We start from the raw sequence: 26775 nt of genomic DNA on the forward strand, positions 1-26775 counted from the left end.
GACATAATCCCCACGGGTACCCGTGAAATATTTTAGCCACGGGTACCCGTGGCCCTATTAGCTCCCGGTAACATCCCATCATGCTGACACAGCCGTCCTCCACCCCACTCCGGACGATTCCCCCCATTTCGACCAAGTCATTGACAAGAAGGCGCGATCCTTTTGACTTCCACCTTGATTAATTCATCTCAAACAGGCGTTTACTTCCAACATCGAAATCCACTCGTCTCAAACTCTATCCCCATTTCTTCCCTCCAAAAAAAGCACCAGTCAACTCCGACAACCCCGTTCATCCACTCGCATCACCTCACAAGCCGTCCGTCACAGCCCACCAGCAATCCCCCCCCCCCCCCTCGAGTCCCCCGTCGTCTCAAACCAATCATGGCCATCCAGCACGTCACCTCCCTCGCGCAGCTCAACGAGGTTTTCGCCGCAAACACCTACGTCGTCGTCGACTTCTTCGCCACCTGGTGCCCTCCCTGCAAGGCCATCGCGCCCGTCTTTGAGAAGCTCGCCGACAAGCACGCCGCCCCGGGCTACTTTGCCTTTGCAAAGGTCAATGTCGAGGAGGCCTCCGACGCTGCGCAAAAGTACGGCATCACGGCCATGCCCACTTTCCTCTTCTTCAAGGACGGCAAGCAGGTCATGGTTCATGGCCAGCTCGACCTCAAGGGCGCCAACCCGCCTGCGCTGACGGCCGCAGCGGACAAGATCGGTGGGCTGGCGGCCGCGCGAAAGGCAGAGGCGGATAAGGCGGCATAAAAGGTCGTGCCTGCATCTTCTTTTGGGGAACTTGTTTTCTTCCTTTGTCATGTTCGGGAGTTTTTTTTTTTTTTTGAGGGAAAAAAGAGGGGAAGCATAGATGGTGCTTCATGCGTTGCCTCATGCGCTACTTGATGCGCTGCTTCATGCGCTGCTTCATGCGCTGCTTCATGCAGCGAATGAGTGACCGTTTCGCGCCACGCAGTAAAGTAGAAAAATGTACATACGATATCGCATCTTCATCTACAAGACCAAAAGTGATAAAAAAATATAGAATTATGATAGTCCAGAACAGCCTCGACATGTGCCAAATTCCCATCCCAATGCTAACTCGTACAATATCTTACAATTTTACACTCTCTACTTTCCCACGCAAAATCTATCTTCGAGTCAGCAATCGTCTCCAAGCTTCACCAACCAAAGGTACTCACTTTTCAAATACAACACCCAAGACCTCCTCCACGTCGCCTCCCTCACCTCGTCCTGTGATGCGCGCCAGACAGTCCGCCGCATACCGCAGAAACTCGGCCGCCAGCACGCTGTCCGCCTCGAGGCCATCATCATCATCATGCTGCCCGCGCGAAGCCTCCAGTACAAATTCCTCTAGATAGCCCCGGCAGTCGGCAAGCAACTGCCGCTGGCGCTCCGTCACGCCGAGCAGGTCTTGCTGGTCAGCGGGCAGCGTCGTCATGGACGCGAAGTTGTCGCACAGCGCGTCAATGACGCCGTGGACGCCGCCGGGGTCCGTGTTCCCGACGACGATGTCATGTGCGTCTCTGCAGGACACGGTGTGTATCTTGATGCCGTTCAACTTACCGCTTTTGTTCTGTAGTGTTCTGCGAAACCCTGACAGCAAAGTCTGCAGTGTCTCTTCATCCACGGCGTCTCTCTTGTTGACAAGCACAAGACAGCTGTCCGCCTCTGCCGCAAGTTCAAGCGTCTGCTCGTCATATCGAATATACACATCGCCACTGCTGTTCCTCTCAACAGACGCCAGCACCGCCACGACATCCGCCTCCTTTGCCTTGTTCTTCGCTCGCCGAATGCCTTCCTCCTCCACAATGCCAATCTCGCTCCCCTCCTCTCTCGCCCTAAAGCCCGCTGTGTCCGCAAACGAGCACAGATACCCTCTAATATCCAGGCTCGCCTCGACCACATCTCTCGTAGTGCCCGCCTCGCCCGACACAATTGACGCCTCGCGTCCAACGATCAAATTCATCAACGAGCTCTTGCCTGCATTGGGCGGCCCTACTAATGCAATCTTGATACCATTCCGCAGTAGCTCGCTCTTTTCGCTGCCCCTCTCGTGTAGCCTGATGCCGTGCAGCATATCCTCGACCTGGCCGCGCACACTTCCTAGTAGATCTTCCGGCGACTCGTCAAAGTGCTGGTCCTCGGCGAAATCAATCAGCGCCTCGAGCTCGCCGCGCGCCAACAGCAGCTGCTGCCGCCACGCTTCATACGTGCGGCCTAGGGCGCCCGAGGTGCCCCGCACAGCGGCGCGCCGCTGCTGCTCCGTCTCGGCGGCGAGGGCGTCGCTGAGCGACTCGACCTGCGCCAGGTCCAGGCGGTCGTGGAGAAAGGCGCGCTTGGTGAATTCGCCGGGCTCAGCGTGGCGGATGCCAGAGATCGAGGACGAGCAGCTATGGATGGCGGCGAGGACGGCCTTGACGGTGGCGGCGCCGCCGTGGACGTGGAGCTCCAACACGTCCTCGCCCGTCACGGTGGCGGGGGCCGGAAAGAAGAGAACCAGCGCCTCCGAGTCAATTACAACGGCGGAAGCGCCGTGATAATGGGGATGGAAAAGCGTGCGAACAGTAGCGTAGCGTGGCTTGGGAGCTGGCCTGGAAGGGCATAGGCTTCTATATATCTATAATGTGTGTGAGATGACACTTCAAGCCAAAGGGGGCTGTGAGCGTACCAACCTCTAGACATGATGACCCTGATATGCGAATGACAGCAATCCCGGCCTTCCCTTGAGCTGTAGATAAGGCATATATCGTATCACTTGTCGGAAATCCGAAATGTGCAGCTGTAGTACGGCAATGACGCGTTGTTGAGAGAGCTCTCCGTTGAACTGGCCATGGTTGGCGGCGGCATGTTGTACTACGATGGGGCCATGGCCCAGCCGCGCGAACTGTTGCGCGAGCAGCGCTGACTATCAATGCACATGGCCTTGACATGCTTGCATCGTAATGGCTTCAACAAGGCTCTCTGGACTGACTGATGCCCTCGGTGCCTTGTGTAGGGTGGTTGTTGCGAGAGTCAAGCTTCAATGGTGGAGACATGGCCGTGGTTGAGTTGTACTCGCCAACAGCTGGCAAAGAGTCATTGGTGCAAGATGGTGGTAATGTAGCGGCTCCTGAAGATCTTCGACGACTACTGCAGGATAATGAGATAGTCTGCGTAATTTTGAACAGTCGGAATGATTCAGGCTTTCTCAATGCACATTGTTTGCAGCGTGCTGGTACTTGAACCCTGGAACAGGGGTGTCATTAGTGGACTGTTGGCGACTGTTCTAGCGGGTTGACTGCCATCAGTATGGACAACTCTCAAAATTGCAAGCGTATCATACATGGGGTTTAAAATGCCTCCCAGATGGGCTTTTTGTATCCAAGATTATCAACTGCCACTAAATTTCACATTCAACGCGATTTTATACTTGTTCAGCCTCCCACATGTCCGCTGTTTGCAGTTGCTGCCTGCCTGTTACACGTCCATTTTAGGCAGGCGGTGTGATGGTCTAACCGCGGATCTGCCGCCACGCGCGACAGCTTTCAGCCTGGACCAGAGGCGACGAAGCTTGGGTTGCCTGGCTGCTGCACTGGTGGGCAACGCCAACTCGCTCCAGCTTGAGCTTCAACCTCCCATTACCTCCGCGACCACCCATCCTCCACCAACCCATCTCCATCTGCGCCAGGGAGCTATACATCATGTTTCGCAACAACTACGATAACGATTCAGTCACATTGTACGCCTGCCCTTGCCCGATTACTTCGATGCGACCCTTGTTTGCAGACGGAGTCGCTGCCGCCATTTCGTTGCTAGAAGCTCCTTAGCTGACCATGCCTCTCGCAGCTCGCCCCAGGGCCGAATATTCCAGATTGAATATGCTGCCGAAGCTGTCAAGCAAGGTTCGGTAGTTGTTGGCATTGTCAGCAAGACCCATGCCGTTCTCTGCGCCGTCAAGGTAAATGGTCACCACTGTTGACGATTCGCATTCCATCGAACTTCCGCTAACCCAGTTGACTTTTCCTCTGCAGCGCAACGCCGAAGAGCTCTCATCATACCAAAAGAAGCTGTTCAACATTGACGAGCATGCCGGCATCGCCATTGCCGGCCTCACATCCGACGCCCGCGTCCTCTCCAATTTCATGAAGCAGCAGTGCCTAGGCCACCGCCTCACCTACGGGCGTGCCATGCCCCTGCGCACCCTCGTCGGCATGATTGGCGACAAGGCGCAGACCAACACGCAACAGTACGGCAAGCGGCCCTATGGTGTCGGACTGCTCATTGCCGGTGTTGACGAGACGGGCCCGCATCTCTTTGAATTTCAGCCCTCGGGCATGACGGAGGAGATGTCGGCCTTTGCCATTGGCGCCCGCAGCCAGATGGCCCGCACATACCTCGAGCGCCACGTCGACTCGTTTGCAGACTGCTCCCGCGAGGAGCTCGTCCAGCACGGCCTGCGCGCCCTCCGCGAGAGCCTCGTGCAGGACAAGGAGCTGACGGTCGACAACACCTCGGTCGGGCTCGTAGGCGTCCGCGCCGAGGGCGCCAAGGGCATCGAGCAGTTTAAGCTCTACGACGAGTACGATGTCAAGGAATGGATTGATCGCGTCGGCGAGAGCCAAGGTGGCATGGAGGTGGACGGTTAAAGGGCCCGCGCGCAACGACGTGATGAAGAAATAAACTGGTAGAACATGTACAATACAAGCTGCGAGACGGCGAATTCTGTGCAACTCGTGCACTATACCAATTCATGCAATTCGCGGGATGAGTGATGTATGGTATTTGACGGTAAGAAGTAGAGTGTCTTCTGGTGATGAGTAGAGTCCGATGGGAGATTCAATGTAATATTGAAGAGTAGAGCCAACGCCGTTCCCAAGCCACAAGCCAGTGCGCGCAAACCACACATTCGCCGTGTTTTTGTGAACCCAGAGTCTATAAGGTTAATCTATTCTCCGTGTTGTATTTTGTATATCCAAAAGCGCCTTCCCTCTACTGCTTGCCCCATTGCAGACCGTAAATGGCCGACGACACCTTGTAATCGCGCAGCATGGCAATGGCCTCATCGCCGCCCTTGGCCGCCAACACGATATTCTTGTTGGCGTCGCGGATGAAGCCCTGGTCGACGGCCGTGTCGATGAGGTCCAGCATGCCGCGCCAGTAGTCGCCGACATTGAGCAGCACAATGCCCTTTTCGTGGATGCCGAGCTGGTTCCAGGTAATGACCTCGAACAGCTCCTCCATGGTGCCGAAGCCGCCGGGCAGGCCAATGAAGCCCGATCCGGGACCGCCGGCAAAGACCTCCTCGGCCATGAGCTTCTTGCGGGTGTGCATGTCCGGAACGACGGTGGTGCGGCCGTACCTGGACTCGTCGGGGACGTAGCGGCCGTCGGCGTTAACGGTCGCGTAGGTGCCGTCGCGCTCCCACTTGACGAGCGCCTCGGGGATGATGCCGTGGACTGCGTCGGGACCGCGGAGCTCGCAGAGCGTCTTGGCGACTTCGCCCATGAGGCCGACTGTGCCGCCGCCGTAGACTGCGGAAGGGGGGGGTTGGTTGGATGGTTAGCGGGGGGGATGTTTGTGGGATACGAGCACAAGGAGGGGGACGGGGGGGAAGAACGTACCGAGATCAATGTTGTTGGCAGCCATGGCGCGGGCGAGGGCGCGGGCGGCTTCGATGTATTCGGGCGTCTTGCCGGGGGAGGCGCCGCAGAAGACGCAAATCTTGGTCCGAGCCGGCGCGGGGGCGGAGCCGTTTGTGATTTCGGCCGTCATCTCGACTAAAGATTAAAGCTCGATGAACGCGAAGCAAAAAGGAAGGTAAAAAGCAAAAGTGTTAATGTTGCGTTATTTCGTCAGGTGGCAAGAAGGAGCAAATGCGAAGGAGTGGGAAAGAAAGAGTAGTAGCACGGCCTTTTGTTGTTCTTGTCGAGGCCCAAGCTTCTTCTTCTAATAACCACGGGAGCAAACAAAAAAAAAAGCCAAGGGTGTGTGTGTGCGTGGCAACGCGCAGCAACCAAGGGAAAAAAAGAAAAAATTATTCTAGGATGAGGGGAATGGAGATTAAAGGGACTGGTTCTTGTGGTAGCAAAAATGAGAGAGAAATGTGTGAAAAAGTAGAAAAAAAAAAGTGGCAGCCTAAACCGTGAGGAGTGTTGTCACATCATCGAGTGAATTGGCCATGACGTGAAGTGGTGGTGACTCGGAGGAGGGAGGGGGCGCCGACGGGCGTCGTTTTCGGCGAGCGGCCGGGACACGCCACACCGGGATCGCTTCTGGCTGGACAATATTCTTTTTTGGGGCAAGAATCAATTTCCCCGCTCTCTGCTTTGCTTGCTTGCTTGCTGACGGTCAGATTAATCAGTACACGCCGTGACGCCTCGTCTACTGGCTGGACTGCGCAGTAACAATGTTAATTTTATTTTCTTGGCAAAATTTCATTTTATCTGTACTCATACATACACATTAAGTATCACTTATCAAATATAGCTTCTGATTATCGTCAGCTATGGTGGACATTTCAACCTAGGTAGCTGCCATTTGCAAACACCAACAGTCAGCGCCAGCGCCACCAACGAGGAGGACCCTTTTCGCCCCCCTTTGGAGAGCTCAACTTTTTGCGGACACGCATATCTGGCCTGTCCCATCCCCAGACAGCCTTTTTCTGCCCATCCTTTTGCGCGAGTAACTGGCATTGCTCGGCCACTGCCCATTGCAAACCCGACTTTTCCTTGTCGAATAGTCTCGTCACAGCGACACAATGCCTGCCCAAGGTGTCGCCGCCGTGCTCCCTCCTCAGCAGGGCGCACCCGGCCAACGCCAGCAGCAGCAGCAGCAGCAGCAGCAAGGTGTAAGAGCTTCTCGACGGCGCTGCACACTAGCACACACTGACACCATCTAGGGCGGCTTCAATTTCAAACGCCTTCTCTTCGGTGCCGGTCTCTACTTTGCCGTGAATGCCGGCATCAGCTGGTATTTCCAAAAGGACCAGCGCGGCGTCACCGTCGATGATCCCGCCACGGGCAAGCCGATCCGCGTCACCTCCAACACGGGCGACATCCCCGCCTTCCAGCTGCGGCCCAGGACGCTCGACGAGGGCGCCCAGCGCGCCGCGCTGCCTAAGCTAGTTGCGCCCATCTGGCCCCAGGACAGCCGCGTCGACATTGTCGTCACCGTGTCGCCCTCGTCGAACCCGGCCCCGATCGCCCAGACGGCCGCCGAGTACGTCGTGCTCAACGAGAAGCGCTTCCACATGGGCAACAGCTCCGACAAGCGCCACGTCGACGGCCGCTTCGCCGTGCCCCGCGAGGTTCAGCACAACGGCACCCTTTGGGGTCACTTCTTCGTCGGCCTCGCTGGCAGCGCCCTCGACCCTCACGACCCGGCCTGGAGCAGCGACACGGCCTACCACATGGCCTACCCGCTGACTCAGTACCTGCCCAAGAAAAAGGTGGCCAAGACGAGGAGCCTGCTCGGGTCGCGCAGCGAGGATGACGAGGCCGAGCTTGACATTCCCGAGCCCAAGACTCCAATTATTGCCAACCACTACCACCCCAATGCTAGTCTATCGTTTATCCCGGGTGTCGGCGTCAAGGAGCTGGCGACCATGCCGCCGCCCATGAAGCATTTCATTCGCCTCGAGAGAAGCGGCGCCCGTGACGGCAGCGGCCAAAATGGCTGGTACTACCCGCTTCTGTTCGTCAACACCTTCTGGCAGCTCAACAAGGACATGATTCCCCTCAACGACACTGTCAAGGAGCTACCTATCCGCATTGATCTCAGCAACATGGCTGCCTGGCAGTTTCAGATCATGGCCAACATTGAGATGAACTCGAAAGAAAACGCGCGCCAGGCCGCCTTTGGCAATCCTGTCCCCGGCACCGGCGATGGCTCCGAGATTGAAATGGTCAAGGAGATTCTCATCGATAACAACCCCATCCTGCTGGCCATTACCGCCGTCGTCACCGTTGCCCATCTCATCCTCGAGACGCTGGCCTTTGGCTCCGACATTGCGCACTACCGCAAGAAGAAGGACAATGTCGGCATTTCCGTACGCTCCATTCTGGCCAACGTATTCATGCAGGCCGTCATTTTCTTGTATCTGCTCGACAATTCGCAAAACACGAGCTGGATGATTCTCGGCTCCCAGGTCGTTGGCATCGTCATTGAGTTTTGGAAGATTACCACCGTCGTCGACGTCCGCTGGCGTGCTACCCCTCCCGGCTCCTGGCTTCCCTACTGGTTTGTGCTGGAAGACAAGCACAAGCTCACCGAGACGGAAGCAAAGACCAAGGAGTACGACCAGATTGCCTTCAAGTACATGTACATTGTGGCCGTGCCGCTGCTCATTGCCTACGGCATCTACTCGCTCATGTACGAAACGCACAAGTCGTGGTACTCCTTCATCATCACCACGCTCGTCGGCTCCGTCTACACCTACGGCTTCCTCATGATGGTGCCCTCGCTGTACATCAACTACCGCCTCAAGAGCGTCGCCCACATGCCCGCCAAGGCCATGATGTACAAGTTTCTCAACACCTTTATCGACGACCTCTTTGCCTTTACCATTAAGATGCCGCTGCTGCACCGTCTGGCGACGTTTCGCGACGACATCATCTTCTTTGTCTACCTGTATCAGAAATGGGCCTACAAGACGGACTACTCGCGCGTCAACGAGTTTGGCCAGGGAGGCGACGATGACGAGGAGCCCAAGCTGGTGGGGGACAAGGAGAAGAAGGAAGAGGCCAATGTAGAGGCCAAGAAGAAGGCTGTCAAGGAGATTTTGGAAGAGAGGGCCAAGTCCAAGGCCAGCGGCGTTGATACGCGCGGGGCGACCAAGAGAAAGTGAGGGTGGGCGGGTAGCATGTGTCTTGTAGAGACCGCGGATGCGGACGGATGTCTTTTAGAGACGGAGTAATAGATGAAAAAAACAATCCTTTCAAAGTGTGGAGTAATGCACGCAAAACCAATATTAGGCTCGGGGTCAAGTGCCGGTTGGTTGCAAGTCTCTGTAATGTATCAACTTGATATTGCCGACTACCAAGTCCTGGATACAATCAATACCACAGCCCCCACATCGCTGAGGACCGAAGCAATCATATGCGGCAGTCCGCTTCAGCCATGCCCAAGGCTGATGCTCCATTTCAATGCCTGAGCCAATAATGGCCCAGCTACCAAGGCGCCGGCTGTATCCATGATGAACAATGCGCTGTATATATGCTCCCGAATCTATGCGGCTCTGCCATGGTGCTTATCATGGACCGCATAAACGACTCAACTCACAGCGATTCGTTACAGATCATCACAAAGATATGGACGTGTGCAGGAGCTTGTTGAATGCAAATATAAACAGCTAGCTGATGCATTGTCACCTTTCACCTCCTTGTTGTCGGGGGTGTAGAATGAAGTTTGCGATTTCATCTCTGCCGCGCCCTTTTATCGTAGCCTTATTTTAAAATAAATTAAAATATAGAAATATAGAAAAAAAAAAGTTTATAAAAATAAGTGTCTAAGCATTTTTCTTTATTATAAATCCTTTCTAAGCTGAATTAATCAACTTATATACTCGTTGCGACCTGAATGAACGGGAAACTCATGGATGGCATTCCGCATAAAGCCTTGCATCAGTGAATTCGTCTCCCGGTTCTTCGAGGCTGGAGAGAAATTCGACGCTCATTCGTATCACATTTATAGAATTTTGTAAGCAAGTCGAGAGGAATGGGCACCCGCCGGGAGAAAGAAACACAGGTAGTTACCCGTCGGGATACGTGGCCCGGAGCCCCACGCATAAGTAACAGTGTCGCAGGGCCAAAATACAGGGCTCTGGGACGAAACTTTGACCACGTTAAACGCCAACTCTAACGACCCCGAGATGGTTCCCTGACGATCTTGCGCCCTGGACCACTTTCTTGTTTCTTCTCCTCTCCTACTCATTCCATCGTCCCCGTCTCACACCTCCACGGATGCATCGCCTCACTCTCGTCTCTCTTTTGGCCAGCCCACGCTGAACCAGAGCCTGCCGCCCCGTCCCCTCTCCTCCATGCAAGCGTGTCTGTGTGACTGGCCACGGTTTCTCTCGCAGACAAAACTGGCGACGACGATCAAACGCAATCTCCCCACGACAACACCATTGCCCGCCAAAACATCGCGACTTCCTCCCCAACACCGAAGCTTCCTCCTCTTTTCTCTCATAGCTTGACTGCTGCAACAAAACAATCCTCGCCTTGCCGCGGCGCCCTCCCTGTCATGGGCTCCGACTCGGTGGGCTCACTGCTGGCCGACATTGCCAACCTTCTCGTCGACGGCCTGCGCATCCTGGGTCTCGCCGACAAGCGCCATTGGGGGCCCGACGAGTACGAGCTGCAGAGGGCCATGGAGCGCGTCCTCAACGATGCCAAGACGGATTTTCAGGAGCTCTCGCCCATGCTCAAGAGCCAATCCCACTACGAGCACGATCGAACGTGTAAGCTCCTCCCCCTCGCTTGCTTATCTGACAACCATTCCCCCTTCCAGAGAGACTAATCCAATGCATCCGGAACATTTAGTTGCATCGCTTGAAGAGCTCCGCGCGCTCAGCGCCAAATTTTACTTGCACATTCAAAACCTGCGAGATTGGAGCCGATGCGGCGGCCCCGTCGACGCCGTCTGGGTTCGCGACACCAAGTCGCTACAGCGGCAGCTGCACCGCGCGCAGTGCCGCGCCGCCCAGCGCGTCTTCAACACCGCCAAGGAGACGCCCCAGCGCTGCCTTGGCGCCTTTATCCTGCACCGCAAGCAGCGCGCCTGGGTCGCGGCCCGACGCGCCGGCGGCGTCAGCGACTACGACTGCCAGCGCCGCCAGACGGACGAGGTTGGCGAGTGCCTCGCCGTCGGCGGCTTTGAGCGCTTTGGCGACCTCGACATTGCCTTTATCTGCGACTTTTGCGACGGCCACTTGCTCTGGGACGACGTGCAGCGCGTGCCCACTACGCGGACGGGCGTCGACGCGCTGCCTGAGACGGCGGTTTCTGTCTCGTCATTGCCCACGACGGCGGCGGTAGCGGCGCCCGCGCTGCCGACCTCGACGCCCCTGCAGGACACGTACGGCGCGGCTCTGGGCGAGTGGCAGGCCACGGCCGTGACAATGTCGAGTCAGCAGCCAAAGCAGGTCGTGTACCCGCCGATTGCCATTGCCAGCCACATGGCGCCCGTCCCCGGCGACTGGCTCGCGCGCACCATGTGCCCGCTGTGCGAGGACGCGGTCGAGCCGCAGGACATTGACGACGAGGACGAGATGTGGCAGCCCGAGAACCGCTTTGACGACTTGGCGGCGCTGCAGGAGCACTTGGAGTGGGAGCACGCCCCGTCGGCGCTGCCTTTGACGTTGCCTGTGTCGCTGCCCTCGACGGATAAATGCAACGTCATGTAAAACCAACCAGCGCATATTTCACATCTCAAAGATACCCCCACCCCAATAACATTAAGCGAGGAACGAGGAGGATTCTCACGGCCGACGACACGAACAACTTTACGATACCATATTTTATATACAACTGCAAAGACGACTTGCATCGCACTGGAACCAACGGAACGGAGTTTTTACGGAATTTTGGCGTTTTGAGTTCATACGGGAGACACAAAGTTGAGCATTTTTCTGCGTTGGCAGACCTGTTTATGCCTTTAGAAAGTTTCGCAGCATACCCGATATTATACAGTAAACAGCAAAAAGATACCTATTGTCATGCATCTTCAATCCCTTTCCCCCCTTCTGTACTGTCATTCTCCCGCCTTCTTCACTTTGGTAATATACCCGAGTATCATGCCAAGAGGCATAGTTCCATTCGCTACCACACTCATTGTGCATTCGTTTCCGTACGCCGTTCTTCGCAAGTCCACTTTAGAAAATTCGCCAGTAGATGAAGAGGAGAATAATGAAGCCCAGCACGGCAAACGGCCCATACTGCTTCAGCAGCAGCTCCCAGTTGATGCGCACCGCCGCGCGCCTATACTTTTTGCTGTCGTCCCTCAACCTGCTGCTCATCTCGCCCATCTTTTCCAAATTGTCCCCGCGATACAGCAGATCCTCGATATTCTTCGTCATGACCTTTGTCACGTCGCGCAGCTCGTCATTCAGCTTGTCGAGGTTCTGCGACGCGCGCGCGTCGGCGTACGTGGTGCGCGTCTTGCCGATAAACGTGTCAAAGTCCATAAACGCATACGGCCGCAGCGCCGGGTTGTGCAGCTGCGCGGGCGGGTGCGTCGTGTGAAACTCGCGCGCCAGGTCGGCGAGGTAGGTAAAGGCGAGCTTGCGCGGGTAGGAGCGCTCGCAGATGCAGAGGAAGACGACGTCGGCGTCGACGAGGTAGTGCAGGGTGTAGGCGCCCGACTCGATGGAGGCTTGCGGCTCAGAGGTGCGGGTGAGCTTGCGCATGATTTGGCGGACCTGGTTCTTGACTTCGGCGAGGGCGGTCTCGGACTGTTGAATGGGAGCAAGGCCGTTAGGTAAAAAAAAAAAAAAAGGTTGGGAGTGGAGGAGAAGGGTGTCAAAAACGGCGGGAGCGAACCTGTTCGTCGTCGACTGAGGCGCAGAGCATCAGGCCTGGGATGTTGGTTAGCCGGAACTGGTTGTGGTGTACTATGGTTGATTGGTGTTGAGGCGTAAAACAGAACGTACCATCGAGCCTTGATATTTGTGTCGATCTAATCATGATTGCGGTTTCGATATGTGGTTGTGTAGAAGAGGTTGAAAAACGTGGGCGTAGTCTTCGGCTGATCAAGGTTTCTACAACGTGTCCCGTCAAGCAATGATGTGTGTTGACCCCAGGCACCAGCGCAGGCAGCAATTCCTGACCGTTGAGCAACAATATTATATGATATGCGAAGGGAAAAGCAAAGTAGCGGAAGTGGTGAGAGACTGTCGAGTGTTGATTTGCTGCCGCTGGAGGACGTGTTTACAAATGTTGGGAAGCTTCGCGGTTGATGCCGCTGCAGGGGAAGGACAATTGGCTGGCAAAGGGGGGGGGGGGCTATAATCTGGCCGCGGCGCCGCCCCGCCAGAAGTTTTGGGCCGGCGCCGGCCCCGAAGTGTCTTTGACAATGACGGCATGTTTCAATGATGGGAAAATTCAAATTCACGCGAAATGAAGCGAGGGGTCAATTACAGATTTCACCATGAAATTAATTTTGACATGAGGCTTTGCTGCATCTGACATGGTCTGAATCGCTGTTAACTATGGAGTGCAAGGTACGCGATCATTTCATGGAGAGTACTTCCTAGTCAGCCAACTACACGGTGATATTTTACGTAGTTTTATTACCATTCACAGTCAACATCAATTATCCTATATCTCGTCCTCTTCCTCGTCGAAATCGTCCTCTCTACCCATCTCATACAAAATTCTACCTCCATCGCCCCCACCCACCTCCGTCTGCGCATCAAATACGGCAGTACAATACCCTCTCTATCTCTTCTTTGCTTCTCCGTCAAGCCCAGATTAAACGTACTCTCCGGCTCCCCCTCCCCTTCCCCCCCGCCGCCGCCGCCGCCGCCGGCCCCAGCAGCAGAACCCTCCGTCTTAAACGCCAAGTAGTCGCTCCTCAGCAGCAGCGTCCCCGTAGTACCCTGCCCGCCGCCCTCTGGCATTGCCAGCACAAACGTCTCGGCCACGGTCCTCCCGCTCCTCCGCCGCAGCTCCATCTCCACGACGACGCCCCCCTTCTCCTCCCTTGCGGCGCGGTCCTTGCCCTTGAGGCCGACGAGCACGCCCTCGCGGCCCTCGTTGATGCCCCATTCTGGCTCGACGAGCGCCTTGTCGCGCGCGCGCTGCCGCGCCACCTCCTGCTCGAGGCTGGACAGCCGCAGAATGGCCGTGGCGAGGTGGCAGAGGACGATGAGCGGCGCGGGCTCATACTCGCTGACTGTCGGCGGCAGCGGTACGGGGACATCGGCGTGGTAGACGCCGATGATGGACGCGGTGGGGGTGATGACGCCAGAGAGGAAGCTGGCGAGCGCTTGAGGGATGGCAGAAGCCATTGTGTTGAGTGAGTCTATGATTACGACGGCGCCTGCACGAAAGGTGAGAATGGGTGCTGTGAGGAGGGGAGTGTGCGAATATGAAAATGGAGTGGGGGGGGGGGGGGGGGGGGTGCTCGTACGTGAGATGCTGCGATCGCGCGTGGCAGCTGCGGCTGGATCCGCAGCCGGGTAATGAGACAGAAGCTCTTTTCTTATTGTCTTGAAGTCTTTTCCGGTGGCCTTTACCACGACATCTACGTCGCGCGGCTTCTTAATGGTGGCGAATGAGAGTAAAATGACCTTGTTCTTGGACAACTATAAGCCGACATTATTAGCTGCTGTTCCAGTACAGTATAATGGAAACGCACCTTGGCTCTTGTGATGAATTCAGAAATGACTGGTGCGGCTGGTTGCTCGAGTGTGTCGACCAGCAGTGTGAGAGGGCTGGCGCCGTCTCTCAGGTTGAGCAGCTTCTGCAGCAGCAGCAGGCTGTGCGACCGTGTATGAGCGGCGTTTGCCGGGGCCATTATATATTGCTGTATGGTATCCCAGAAAAATGAGTGCTGTTTATATCTGTTGTACTGCAAAGATTTGTTGGAGGTGAGCTGGATTGGTGGTGAAATTAATTGAATGGGTTGGCGTGGAAGAAGTTTGCAGCGCCAATGTTGGTGGTGATGTGGAGAAATGGATGGTTTCGACCATGTATATAATGCACTTTTCTCGTAACATCTTTGCGACAGCAACCGATTCAAACACGCGATTATTGGAATGAAATGAATATTCATAGTTCGTTATTTCCTAAACGAAAGTGTATTGATAGTCCTCCCTTCAGGCAACTGTGTCGTCAGACTTGCCAGTAAAAAAAGAAATACGATATCGTTTTGAGATTTGCAAATTGAGAGATTCTCAGTTGATTTCAAGGTTCACGCATTCCGTCTTTCGAAATTGAATCACACTGCTAGCCCACCCACTCTATCTTACTGCCATTGCCTTTGATTCTAATTCTTGGGGATGTTCTTTTCGTTGAAACTTCCGGTACACGACTTCCGGTACACGACTCCTAGACAAGCCATGACTGAGCATCGCAAGGTTACACCACAAACATTTCTTAGGTTGAGCCAAGAATAACCGACAGAGCACATTTCAACAGCGTACAATCTCAGATGCGAGAACATTAAGCTTGGCCTACTTGATCAGGCCATTCTAGCCCGTCACAGCGCCATTTGCCACGCCGTCCCCGCCGCCCTCTTCCCCCCCCTTCTCGTCGTCTGCGCCTGGCGCTTCCTCCGGCAGCTTGACCTCCCACTCCTTTTCAAACTTGGCGCGCAAAAAGTCGTCAAAATCGCCCGCCTTGCGCCGCTCGTGGGCCGCCCACGCCTGCGCCAGCCAGTCCGGATCGTGCCGCCCCTGCGCCAGGCTCTCCGTGTACGCGGCGCAGTCGTACCGGAAGCTGTCGTCGTTCATCAGCGACTCCATGTTGGGCCGCTGCGCGCCGTCCTCTGCGACGGTAATGTGGCGCTGGTCCGGGAAGAGGGCGAGAATCTCGGCGTGGTCTGCTGCGTCGAGGCAGTTCCATGCCATGGGGTTGGCAAGAATTGTCTGTTGTTCGGGGTTAGAACTTGTTTTTATTTTATAGTTCGGATCCCTGGAAGGCCGCAGACGTACTCGTAGATTGGCCTTGGCCAGCGGCGACTTGGGGTCTGTGAGGAGTCGTTCTGCGTCCCACTTGCCCTGGGCGCGCCTGGCAATGATCTTGACCGTCTTCTTGACAGTGTTTGTGACAGTCTTTTCTTCCGCGGCGCGACCCGCGCTTCTCAAAGATCGCCGTGGGCGCGACGCCAGCGTCTTGTTTGCTGCCTCCAACGCGACGTTGGGATCCGCCACTGCTTCAACATGAGCGTCGCTACTCGGAGGGTGCACCTCAATCACATCCTTTGCTGGCGTCGGTTCGCTTCCATTGTCGGTCATAATATTAGTGTAGATCACGCCAGGAATTGGCTGGCGTGACGCGCGATGCGATGCGATGGAAGATTTACGCGATTCTGGATACGCGGCTCTGCAAACGAGCTCACCGTATTAGTACGACTGTCGGCTCGAATAACTGTCCGTCAGCGCGGAGAACGACGCCAAGTGCCGTCAATCATTATGTAAATGGAAGTGGAGAATCACAAACGGACAAGACTTGTTGCGTAACTCCATCTGCCAGTGATGGTGAAGCTGGCAAGTTGCCGATGCTGCTTGATTAGCGGGAGTCTCCGCAGGTAGCAAGCACAGTGCAACACGAGATTTCATCACTACCTCGTGCGAGCTGCTTGGCATCCCGGTCGGGCAGAAACGGCGAGAAAAAAAGTCCAACTCCATCAATCTTGACTTGAACATTGACTTGGGAATATGTGCACCATGTAGATACAGTCCCGAATTGCACCAAAGACTACATACAGGCAGAGTGCGATGTTGGTCATTAGTCAGAAAGGTGGCACCAGGTACCGTCACAATGAAGCTCAGCCCGATGTCGGATATCTATTATGCAAGGTCTCTTCCTTCACCGCGACTCCATGACTGGTGAGACTTTCATCCGTGTCCATCCATCATGGCAACGCAGACGCAGATAGAATACCTCGCCGAGCCCTCTGGCGCCCATGGCGAGGCCAAGTCCCGGTCGGTATTGACGGCCAACAACACTGCCGACACCACGTCTCCCAGTATGGTGATTGAACTCGGCCGGATCCGAAGCAGACAGGTCGACCCTGCCGAGTCTCCCACCCGCCATGATTTAGGTGGTCTGCCGGAAGAGCAAGGCAGCCCGGCTCGTCTACTGCCACAGGGCGTACCGCCCGAGCTGCCCAACCTCATGGCCGAGATTGTCTTTGTCCTCGTCTGCACGGCGGGCCAGCTAATCTTCTCCCTGACTCTGGGCCACATCACCGTGAATCAGTTTGTCTTCCAAAAGGCTCTAGGCATTGTGCCTTCGCAGATTCCTTGGCTGGTTGGCTCGTCCAGCCTGGCCAGCGGTCTGTCCGTCATCATCTTTGGCCCGCTGGCCGATTTGGCTCCGCCGAAACCTCTCATGGTTGCAGCCTTTCTGTGGGAAGCCGTCTGGAACGCCGCGTCTGCGCTGGTCATCTCGCCAAAGCTCAAGATTTTCTTCTTCGTGTCGCGGGCCATGCAGGGATTGGCCGTCGGCGTCCTCGTCTCGACCTCGATGAGCATCCTGGGACGAGTGTACAATCCTGGCATACGCAAGACCCGCGTCTTCTCCATGATGGCAGCCGGTGCGCCGTTTGGATTCTGGGTCGGAGCCATGCAGGGCGGTGCCCTCAGCTCCCATTTACCCTGGATCTTTGGTAGCACATCGCTGTTCCTCTGCGCTTGTGCCGCGGCCGCATATTTTACCATCCCTCCTCTAGTCCCTGCCAGGGACAGCAACTCGATCGATGTACCATCAATCAAGCAGTTTGACTACATTGGTGCAACTCTGGCGTCTCTCGGCAGCGGATTGATCCTTTTTGGGCTTACACAAGGCTCGTCTGTGCAGTGGAACCCCTACACCTATTCTCTTGTCATTGTAGGATGTCTCATGCTGCTTGCGTTTTATTTCTCTGCTCCTCATGTAAAGCGACCACTCGTGCCTCATGGAATCTGGAAAATACCAGGCTTCGTTCCCGTCTTGGTTGCCTACATTTTTGGTTACGGTGGCTACTGTAAGCATCTCGTTTGCGCCGAGTTCTGCTGTGCCAGCGCTAACTTCAGTTTTAGCTGGTGCTTGGCAATTCTATGCCATTCAATTCTGGATCCGCTATCAAGGTGCTTCGCCTCTTAGGGTAGCGCTATACCTTGTTCCCAATGCTCTGGTCGGGGTTGCTGCCGTGTGGCTCGTGTCTAGAACGCTTCATGTCCTCCCCGGCCACTGGATCCTGGCGACGAGCATGGTCTTCTTTGGCATCGGAAACGTCTTTTTTCTTCCGCAACAACCAAGCACCTCGTACTGGGCGCTGTCCATGCCAGCTGTGGCTTTGGCGTCGCTTGGCCCAGACATGAGCTTTGCGGCGGCGACCATCTTCATCACCTCTAGTGTGCCCAGATCATACCAAGGCTCAGCGGGCAGCTTGTTGGTGACGGTTCAGAACTTGACACTCGCTATAATGACGTCGGTGTCCGACTCCATCGGAATCAAGGTTGACAAGTTGCCGTCCGGAGAGATTGGCTTGGAGGGCATGCGCGCTATTTGGTGGTTTGGCTTGGCCTTGTCTCTTGTAGCGGCTCTGATTGCGGCCACAATGGTCCGAATTCCCAAGGCGGAAGAGAAGGAGCACGTACAGTAAAAATTTGATGTGCTCGCGAATGATCTGTGATGATGAGATGTATATGATGCGAAACTGTCAGCGATCTGGTAAAAACTGCAAATCGGTCTCGCGCCCAGGCTGGGAGCATCCCTGGAGTCGAAGCCGTGCAATCGATCAGATTAGAAAACCATACTACAAGGAGATTTCTGTATCTTGGAATCTTGGCGAGGTTCTCCGTTGATGGAAGTCCGGTTCTTGTCACTAAATATCGCATAATACGGATTGTTGTATGCGGTCGGCAGCGCTTCAAGGCCACGGGCAATACACAAAAGGTCCAGCGACATTGGCACCCTCATTCAGATAGTCGTCGTACCATTTAAAATCTCCCATTTGCATCTTTCATCCAAGGCAAGATGCAGCTGTGAGAGTGCGCCGTCAATCCACCCAGAGATTTATACCAATATACTAGAAAGACAGCAGTGCGAAATTTCAGCAATCTTGTGTTTCTTGAGGGCCTAGTCATCAGACAGTAGAGCGAATCAAATATTCTTCGGCGAGAACTGCGTTTGGAGTGGCCTCCGTTCGCTCTTGCCTTGATTGCGCACTCTCACACCAGCTGACGGCTCCTCTTTGGTAACCATCGTTGTCTAAAGCTCCCATCAACACGACTCCGACTCCATCAAGCCACGCATTTCGCCGACTGCCTCAGTAACTCGAATCCCCTACTTGACTGATACATTGGGTCCAATTCCTATCGCAATGGACTCGCCAGCACGCTTTGCTCTTTTGGCGTCGCAGGTCAAGGACTATCTCCGCGGAAATGTCGAGCCGCATCTTAATGCTGGGGAGCACTTGAATTACCTGCGAAATTACAAGCCGCGAATCGAATTTGACAGGATTACATTAGACCCAGAGAATCGTATGCTAATCATATCACCCAAGATTTTCTCCGAGACGGTGCTCGATGCTATCCTCGCCCAGGCTATTTATGGCAGGGAGGAGATGAGGAAGCACTGCTGGTTCAGGCTCATGTATAGCTCTCACGCAGCACGCTTAGACAGTTTCCCCAAAGAAATGATTGACGAACTACGCCAAATGCGAACCGAGCTTTACGGCGAAGGCTCACCAGCGAACTTGTATCCAACCATTGAGGATGACGGCCCGCTATTGACGCCGACTGTGAGCGTCACTGGGAACAATGTCGCCGAAGACATTTTTGCGTTGGTGAGCAAACAAAAAGAAGAGACAATTGCGCTCGGCAGGAAGCATGAAGCGGAGCTGTTTGAACAACATGAAGAGAAGATTGAGCTCGACGAGAAGCATGAGGCTGAGCTGAGGGAACTATTCGACACGACAGTCGAGCAATACCCCGGGCTGAGCGGCGTACTTTGCGGGGTACAGCACAGCTTTCGGGATCGAGCTGATCGATCGGCGGAGAGGAAGGCGCTGCTTGCGGCGACAGTGGATTATATTTCAAGAAATGAGCCATGAAGAGTTTCCAGGCGCTACATCTTTGTATCATCAACATTATGGAAGTTTGGCATTGCGAATGAGCGGAGAGCAACATCGGGTCGGTCGGGTGGCTGGGGTCTCAGCGCTCGGTGTAGCTTGACTCTCCCAGCGACAAAAGCAAAGTCATTGTGCAAACATGACTCTGTCGTGATAACTGTAACATGGTAGCAGAAAATGAGACTGTTTTGCAATTTTGACTCTCTTTAACCGAATTGCCATAGCTGTGAGACTACTTAACTAACTATACTACATCACGCTTTTAATACTAGGCGATAAATTACTGTCTATACTAGGTAAAGTAGATGTGCGTATTCGGAGATCTCAACCGTGGCTCATCAATGTCTCATGTATGGAATTAAACCGATATGAGACTAGGTGGCGTCTTCCGATGCAATGCAACATGGCGCCATACAGATTCTCTGGTATCCCGCTATGAAGACATCATGTGGTACTGCAACTCAGGCCTTGGCTGCAGCAGGCTGAATAATTTGGAGCCCTGCGTCGGCCCTTCTGTCAGTCATGAGGAATGGAGTGGCTGGACAAAAGACTGTGTGATTTTAGTCGAGCTAAGCATCCTAAACACCACAGGCTTCTCGCTTCCGCGCAGACGGAACGCGCAGACGGAAATGTTCAAGGCTGCTGGTTGACAAAATGTAGATAGTTTCCCTCTGCCTGCCCTCCTCCCGACACTGGAAGAACTACTGCACCGTTCGCCGACCTCTAGAGTGAGGGCTAAACGATCTATGGCCTAGGTTGCGAATAACATTCCTAGAGCTCTTGCTAAACAGACTGCTGCGACTTCCGAATGTAACCCTGCGATGTGTCGAATTCAAGGCTGAAATCTAGTTGCATGAGTTGCGATGTAGTTAAATAGGGATCTTGGCCAAATCTGCCCAATCTCAGAAGACATGCCAACCTGCCTAAACTCACAACAGGAGTTCGCTTCGTTTGCAACAAAATTTTAATTATCAGATTTGGCACCCGACTCCCAAAAAGCGCATTTCCGATTTCTCCCCTGTCTTTATAAAGGCAAACAGCATGCGTCTTTACTGGGCTGCGGCAGCCGCCGTGCTACCCGATTCGTTGGGCCTCCCTACTTCATCTGCAAAGATGGATACCATGATGGAATTCAGAAACACACCCCCGGGAAGAAAGATTGAGAGCGGTGTTGAGCTCCGCATCTTGCCTGTAGGAGATTCGATTACAGTTGGTTTTGGGAGTGAGTTTGGCGGAGACGGCGACGGGTACCGGCGTCAGTTGCGAGATGACTTGTCCGGTAAGGACCAGCTGCGAAGGTTCAGCGGAGGGAAAATGACTGACATGTAGCTTTTTTTAGCAAATAAAGTTGTGTTTGCTGGAACAGAAACGGCTGGCACCATGGACGACGGATACTTTGTAAGTCATCACTCTGCTTTTTCTGCGGCGCCGGCATCTGGAGACTGTAACTAACAGCAGCGCCCAAAAGGCAGCATGGAACGGCAAAACGATTCAGTTTATAGCAGATCACATTGATCCCTCGCTTGAACAGCGGCCCAATGTTGTTCTTGTAGCCGCCGGCACCAATGACATGAATCCCAATCACGCCGTCTCCACCGAGGGCAACGACCCGGTACAAGCCGCCAATCGACTCGGCAAATTGGTTGACAGGATCGTTGGGAAATGTCCGGACGCGACAGTGTTGGTGGCACTGATTATTGATACTTGCGATCAATCACAAGAGCCGCAGACACAGAAGTTCCAGAAGCTGATCCCCGGCGTCGTCCAAAAGCGCAGAGACGCCGGCCACCATGTCATTGCGGTCGACTTTGCCACATTTGTCCCCAAACATGGAAACAAGATTCTTCGCGACTGCATTCATCCCACGAACGGCGGGTACAAGATTATGGGTGACTACTGGTACGACTTTCTGACGCAGATCCCCCGCGGCTGGATCCGGGCTCCTGTCGGTAAGGACCCAAGCCGACCCAGCTCTCAGTTGACCCGGGACTGAAAACGGAGGGCATCGACAACGTCGTTCCTCCCACCAGACTTTGGCCAGAGCCAGCCCTATAGACTTGAAGCCGGATGGAAGGCTACCGCGACGTCCGCGAGTGGGCTGTGGGGAGCGGGCCGGCCAAGTGCAATGCAGAAGCCGACGTGGAAAGGCACGGGCAAAGATTGCGGCTGGGCTAGGGCGAAATGGGGATTGGAAGTTTTTTGGGGGGGAAAAAGAAAGAAAAAAAAAAAAAAGAAAAAAGGGTAAGGGAGCAGGCTTTGATTTGGACCACGCGCAAGGCCGGTAAGCTTTGTGCTGTGTTGATGTAAACGACACTTTGACTGGGGGCAACTTACAAGCGGCGGTTTATTGCAGAACTGCACGACATGAATGGCGACAGCAGAGCAGGTCAGTGGAAGAGGGCTGGCTTGGACGATGAGGTGTAGTTTTCATGTACTTCCAAAAAAAATAGATTTTATCTGGGTTGACCCAATGACGGGTGAAATTCGATGCTGGTTGAACAACATCCCGGAGGCCGCCCAATTGCTTCCGCCGTTGCACCTGGCAGCCAAGTCGTTTTCGGCGACATTGATGGGTACAAAAACGGCTATTCCGGTTTTTTTCCCTCTTCCCCTCAGACTGACGAGACCTTGGTGACGGATATACAACGATTACTTGGTTCTTCATCCCGAGACTGGAGCACTGAGAGCTTACCTTCTCGTGCCGGACGGAGGCGGCGAGAGCCAATACGGCGACTACCTGTTCAAGCCGGGTGGGCAGATTGCCAGCGTGTTTTGGTCCCGGCAAGAATGTACTCATTGCCGATATAGATGGCGACGGGGGTAAATCGAACTCACCTTTCCAACACAAGCCATTTACACAGCCCGAAACTTACATGTTTTTCCATCCAGCGCGATGACTACGTTTACCTCTCAGAAACCGGCAAGACAAACCATATACCGCAACGTGTACGGCCAAGCCACCGACTCTGATGACTGCTTCTCGGCGCTTCCGCAAGCAGACGCCAGCGGTATCGGCCAGCGGCCCGAAGAGATAACTTTCCACACGACATCAACGGGGCAAGTTTCCTCACCATTACACCCAAGCCATCCATGCACCCCCTCCACTGACAATCCCGTTCTGTATTCAACAGCGACGGCAAGGTAGATTACGTTCTGGACGCGGCCGCTCGACGGGACAGGTGCAAGTCTGGCTCAACATGTATCCACAGCGGCCTGCGTGGCGCCACATCGGCGTTGTCAGGGACGGAGTGGGCACAGCGGGCACCAACACACAGGCTTCGCGAGGACTTGAGGGAACGCGGCGGCAGCGGAAGGGTAGCGGACGGGTGGACTATGTGGTCGCGGAGCCGGGTACTGGTGCGGTGGCGGCGTGGCTCAACGGGTGCGAGGATGGAGCGTGGTTCACGCAGAGGGTGCCGTGGGAAGGATAAGGAGGCGAGAAGAGAGTGGGTGAGGTCACGGAAGTTGACTGCGTTTTGTTAGCACCAGGTTCTGCATTGCGCAGTAGAGTACTTTTTGATTAAATGTGATTTATTGCATTCATGAATCATAACCTCAACAAGACCAATCCATGTCCTTGTAAATGTTTCCTGCTGTCCCTGTGTTATTGTCCCCGCTGACGCCCGAAAATCCAAACAGCCAAAGAAAACCAAAGGCACTCGTAAATCGTAGACATGACTATACATTGCAGATACCGATCCCAGATCCTCCAAGCGCAAATCACCCTAGATCACGACCCAATCGGCCGAAGCTTGCGCCTCGCCTTCGCGGGGTACCGTCATCACCTCCTCCAGCGGATGCGCCTCTTCCGCCTCACCAGGCAGCTCCAACAGCTCCGCAGCATTTGAGAATTGGACTTGGCACGGCACAACGCAGTAGATTTCGCTGTCGGTTATCTCAATCTCCACCGCGTCCTCCAGGTGGTGGTGGTGCGCAAACGCCTCCTCGTCAATCAGCAGCTCCGCTTCTGGCAGCTGTTCCACGTCGGGGTCGTTCTCGGCAGCGTACACCTCAAAGTCGACCGGGTCGCCGCCACCCTCGCGAAACGGCCCGCCATAAACGTCGACGCCGTGGACGACGTTGTTAAGCGGCGCGCTCTCGTCATTGTCGTCTGCCGCCGGGCTCTGGGAGACAAAGTTGAAAAGGCTGGCTTCGTCGTCGTAGTCGGATGCGGGGCGCTCGGACTCAGAGTCGTAGGTGGAGTCCGTGTCGGAGCTCCACGCGCTCGCGGGATGGCGCTGATGCGCCGCGGCTCGGCTTGTAGACCGTGGGGGCGGCGCCAGGTCGTTGCTGTGCACGCTGCTGCCAATCTCCATCATGGTCTCGTCGTCGCTGGCTGCTGCGTCGCCGGGGCTGCTGCCACCGCCGTCCCGGCCGGGCCATGTCGGCAGCAGATTTTCACCAATTGTCAGATCCTGGAGCTGCAGCCCCAGCGCGACAGCTTCCTGGAGGCGCCAGTTTCCGATTTCGATAATGGCCGCGGAGAGGCTCCGGCCGAGCTCCTGTGCGTCGAGGCACTCTGCGAGCCGCGACTGCATGGCCTCGTGAAGCGACTGCGCTTTCGGGTCCCACACGCGGCCGGGCCACGCCGGCAGACAGTTGTCGTCAATATAAACGGCATCGAGGGTGGTGCCGGAGCTCATCGCAGTCTCTAGCATACAGATAGCAGCTGCCCGGATGCGCAGCCGTACCGGGCCATTTAGAAAGTGGACAGGTATGCTCGTTCTGATTGTCCTTCGAAACGCAGCGGCCTTGGCCCTGGCCTCGGCATCAGGTTCGGTCTCTGTACTTGTCGTCAGTAAACGCCATGTTCAGCACAACTGAGCATTACCCTCGGGAGTCGTCTCTACTTGCTCCAGGTGTGGGGGGGCTGTTTGGGCTATTTCCTCCTCATCGCTCGAGATTTCGATGATATTCGCGGGATCTTCCTCCGGTAGACAGTGAAAGGCGGCGAATTTGCTTTGGTCGCAAGCCATGTCTACGGGTGAGGAAAGTGATGATGGAGCACGGAAGAGAGCCAAGGGGCAAACTGTCAGCTGTGTGTAGAGGAGATGTGAATGCGAAGAAGCAGTCACTGCCAGAGAAAAGCAAACGGCGGAAGAGGAAAGGCGTTTTTATACGCCTGCGTAGGCCCTCCCAAAAAAAAAAAAAAAGATGCTCATCATCACCTAGCTTTGTGCTACGACAGCTGCACATTGGCTGACCAGGCATCAGTCGAGTTGCACGAGGCTGACATCTGCCAATAGGTAAACGATCCAAGACACGAGTGAAGAGCAAGAAGAAGAAAAGGCGTGCGAACCACGGCGGTGAAATTTTTCGAAGCGGCAACGCCGCGGCATCTGAATATGCAGCGCTGCATGTTGCAATGCGCCGCTGCCAGCGACTCGTTTGCATGAAGCCTCGTGCCGTGCCGTGACGAACAGACGACCCGAGCCGGCCATCACCGCAACACTGAGGCTTTCAAAAAAGTGCCCAAGCAGGCGCATCAGAGACCCAGCAGCTCTCGCCTCATCAATCATCATCGACACTCTTTCCAATCGGAACACGGGTCAGACTTACCCCGGTGGCGAGATGCGATTTGAACAGCACTCATGTCGCACATGTGCCTTTCAAAGGCCTTGGCGAGCGTTGTGCCACCCTTTGTTTTCGGCACGACCGAACCCCAAGCCTCACACCGGTAGCATGGCACGGCCCTGAATTCCGCGTGCGCCATTTCACCATGGACATGTCGCTCGGCCGGCTGCAGGACATCGCCGTCGCGACGGCAGCGTCAGCGCCAGCAGCATCTTGGCCCACGGCGATACCGCCGCTCTCTCTTCAAGACGGGCGTCGGCCGCGTCAGCAACGAGCTGCCACGCCGAATCTCAACCCGCCGCCGCCGTACCTTGCGCCGCCCGACCCGCTCGCCTACACGCAGCTGCTCCCCCCGTGACTGTTATCCGCGCCACTTGTAGCCCGGCGTGAGAGTGGCTCCTGGGCGCAGTCGCGGCAGTGGACTGCAGGTGCAGATACTACCGCCGGTGTTCCTCGTTGACGACGGCTCGGCAGACATGCAAGCTGGCGCTGTGATCACGACACCGCGGATAGGACTGAAGAGTAGACAAACAGCTTTTGAGGAAGCTTTGTATTACTTCTCGGTCGATGAAGCGTCATTCAACAAATTGACTGGGATCGTCTGTTTCGCATAGTAATTGTATTATAGCATGCTTGAAATCATTCATCGAAGCAAAAGTGAAGAAGAAATCAACTGTATTTTTTGACCTCCAAACGCCGTCCTTGTGTACTTCCAATGCCGGGGAAAATGTTCATCTCGCATCGTCGTCTCGTCGATTGTTTCTTTACTGAATGCCATCCATTTCCGTCTCGTCCGGCCCTTGACGCACATCCTTTGCGGCCTCGTCCTCTGGGGCGTCTACCCAACTCAAGTCAGCACTTCCACAAGAAAGAAAATAAAAGGCCAGTTCCCCCCGCTCCTCCGCCCACGTACCAGTCATGACGGCCTCGCCTTCGGCCGCCATCTTGCGCCGCAGCGCGTGGCCCATCTGCTTCTGCAGCTTGCGCGCCTTTTTCGAGCTGACTCTCGCGTTGGGTCCGCTGTTTGGCAGGAGGCCCGGACGCGCGCCGCGCTGCACGTCAATCTTGGCAATCTTGTGCTTGCCCTCGGCGGAGCGCTTCTGCGACACCTTGCGGGCCTTGGCCGCGCGGGCGGCGAGGCGGTTCTTGGAGGGGCCGTTGGGGTTTTTGACGGAAGGCATCTTGTGTGTGTGTGTGTGTGTTTATGTAATTTGGTAGAAAATTTCGTTGGGAGAAAATGGCGGCGAGAGAATCCGGTAATGGAAAAGAGGCGGTAGAACGGCACTTTTGACAACTTTTTTTGCCCCATGATAGATCGGCCCCACTTGGATCGACAGGGACCTCGACGGACACAGATACAACAACCATCAACAACATTGATATAGTATATCTGGATGTATGTCTGTACAGATACATGTACCATGT

The 26775-nt window shown here is 55.1% G+C and overlaps 12 protein-coding genes across 12 annotated transcripts; 6 read left to right on the plus strand and 6 right to left on the minus strand.

Moving 5' to 3' along the window:
• Positions 1–381: 381 nt before the first annotated feature.
• BBA_06497 (thioredoxin-like protein) lies at positions 382–762 on the plus strand (the record flags this gene model as incomplete). Its single annotated transcript, XM_008601594.1, has 1 exon — positions 382–762. The coding sequence occupies one exon, from the start codon at positions 382–384 to the stop codon at positions 760–762; it is 381 nt and encodes a 126-aa protein (XP_008599816.1).
• A 360-nt stretch (positions 763–1122) lies between these two features.
• On the minus strand, positions 1123–2697 carry BBA_06498 (GTP-binding protein TrmE; the record flags this gene model as incomplete). The annotated part of the gene is made up of 3 exons (XM_008601595.1): positions 1123–1141; positions 1194–2606; positions 2684–2697. 3 exons carry the CDS (start codon positions 2695–2697, stop codon positions 1123–1125), a joined length of 1446 nt encoding a protein of 481 aa, XP_008599817.1.
• Positions 2698–3695: 998 nt separating this feature from the next.
• BBA_06499 (putative proteasome subunit alpha) lies at positions 3696–4640 on the plus strand (the record flags this gene model as incomplete). Its single annotated transcript, XM_008601596.1, has 3 exons — positions 3696–3733; positions 3841–3952; positions 4026–4640. The coding sequence occupies 3 exons, from the start codon at positions 3696–3698 to the stop codon at positions 4638–4640; spliced, it is 765 nt and encodes a 254-aa protein (XP_008599818.1).
• A 343-nt stretch (positions 4641–4983) lies between these two features.
• Positions 4984–5766, minus strand: BBA_06500 (lysine decarboxylase-like protein; the record flags this gene model as incomplete). The annotated part of the gene is made up of 2 exons (XM_008601597.1): positions 4984–5525; positions 5616–5766. 2 exons carry the CDS (start codon positions 5764–5766, stop codon positions 4984–4986), a joined length of 693 nt encoding a protein of 230 aa, XP_008599819.1.
• Positions 5767–6751: 985 nt separating this feature from the next.
• On the plus strand, positions 6752–8839 carry BBA_06501 (cleft lip and palate transmembrane protein 1; the record flags this gene model as incomplete). The annotated part of the gene is made up of 2 exons (XM_008601598.1): positions 6752–6841; positions 6893–8839. The coding sequence occupies 2 exons, from the start codon at positions 6752–6754 to the stop codon at positions 8837–8839; spliced, it is 2037 nt and encodes a 678-aa protein (XP_008599820.1).
• A 1397-nt stretch (positions 8840–10236) lies between these two features.
• On the plus strand, positions 10237–11398 carry BBA_06502 (uncharacterized protein; the record flags this gene model as incomplete). Its single annotated transcript, XM_008601599.1, has 2 exons — positions 10237–10453; positions 10536–11398. The coding sequence occupies 2 exons, from the start codon at positions 10237–10239 to the stop codon at positions 11396–11398; spliced, it is 1080 nt and encodes a 359-aa protein (XP_008599821.1).
• A 468-nt stretch (positions 11399–11866) lies between these two features.
• BBA_06503 (transporter sec22) lies at positions 11867–14511 on the minus strand (the record flags this gene model as incomplete). The annotated part of the gene is made up of 5 exons (XM_008601600.1): positions 11867–12445; positions 12534–12568; positions 13474–14034; positions 14125–14299; positions 14353–14511. The coding sequence occupies 5 exons, from the start codon at positions 14509–14511 to the stop codon at positions 11867–11869; spliced, it is 1509 nt and encodes a 502-aa protein (XP_008599822.1).
• Positions 14512–15187: 676 nt separating this feature from the next.
• On the minus strand, positions 15188–15952 carry BBA_06504 (proline-rich early nodulin; the record flags this gene model as incomplete). The annotated part of the gene is made up of 2 exons (XM_008601601.1): positions 15188–15583; positions 15650–15952. The coding sequence occupies 2 exons, from the start codon at positions 15950–15952 to the stop codon at positions 15188–15190; spliced, it is 699 nt and encodes a 232-aa protein (XP_008599823.1).
• Positions 15953–16574: 622 nt separating this feature from the next.
• On the plus strand, positions 16575–18306 carry BBA_06505 (efflux pump antibiotic resistance protein; the record flags this gene model as incomplete). Its single annotated transcript, XM_008601602.1, has 2 exons — positions 16575–17685; positions 17741–18306. 2 exons carry the CDS (start codon positions 16575–16577, stop codon positions 18304–18306), a joined length of 1677 nt encoding a protein of 558 aa, XP_008599824.1.
• A 720-nt stretch (positions 18307–19026) lies between these two features.
• BBA_06506 (carbohydrate esterase family 3) lies at positions 19027–21769 on the plus strand (the record flags this gene model as incomplete). The annotated part of the gene is made up of 4 exons (XM_008601603.1): positions 19027–19650; positions 20752–21055; positions 21116–21174; positions 21245–21769. 4 exons carry the CDS (start codon positions 19027–19029, stop codon positions 21767–21769), a joined length of 1512 nt encoding a protein of 503 aa, XP_008599825.1.
• Positions 21770–23501: 1732 nt separating this feature from the next.
• BBA_06507 (uncharacterized protein) lies at positions 23502–24752 on the minus strand (the record flags this gene model as incomplete). The annotated part of the gene is made up of 2 exons (XM_008601604.1): positions 23502–24559; positions 24608–24752. 2 exons carry the CDS (start codon positions 24750–24752, stop codon positions 23502–23504), a joined length of 1203 nt encoding a protein of 400 aa, XP_008599826.1.
• A 1362-nt stretch (positions 24753–26114) lies between these two features.
• BBA_06508 (uncharacterized protein) lies at positions 26115–26531 on the minus strand (the record flags this gene model as incomplete). The annotated part of the gene is made up of 2 exons (XM_008601605.1): positions 26115–26188; positions 26264–26531. The coding sequence occupies 2 exons, from the start codon at positions 26529–26531 to the stop codon at positions 26115–26117; spliced, it is 342 nt and encodes a 113-aa protein (XP_008599827.1).
• Between the last annotated feature and the right edge of the window lie 244 nt (positions 26532–26775).

This window comes from Beauveria bassiana (assembly GCF_000280675.1).
Source record: "Beauveria bassiana ARSEF 2860 unplaced genomic scaffold BBA_S00019, whole genome shotgun sequence".
Classification (NCBI taxonomy): Eukaryota; Fungi; Ascomycota; class Sordariomycetes; order Hypocreales; family Cordycipitaceae; genus Beauveria; species Beauveria bassiana.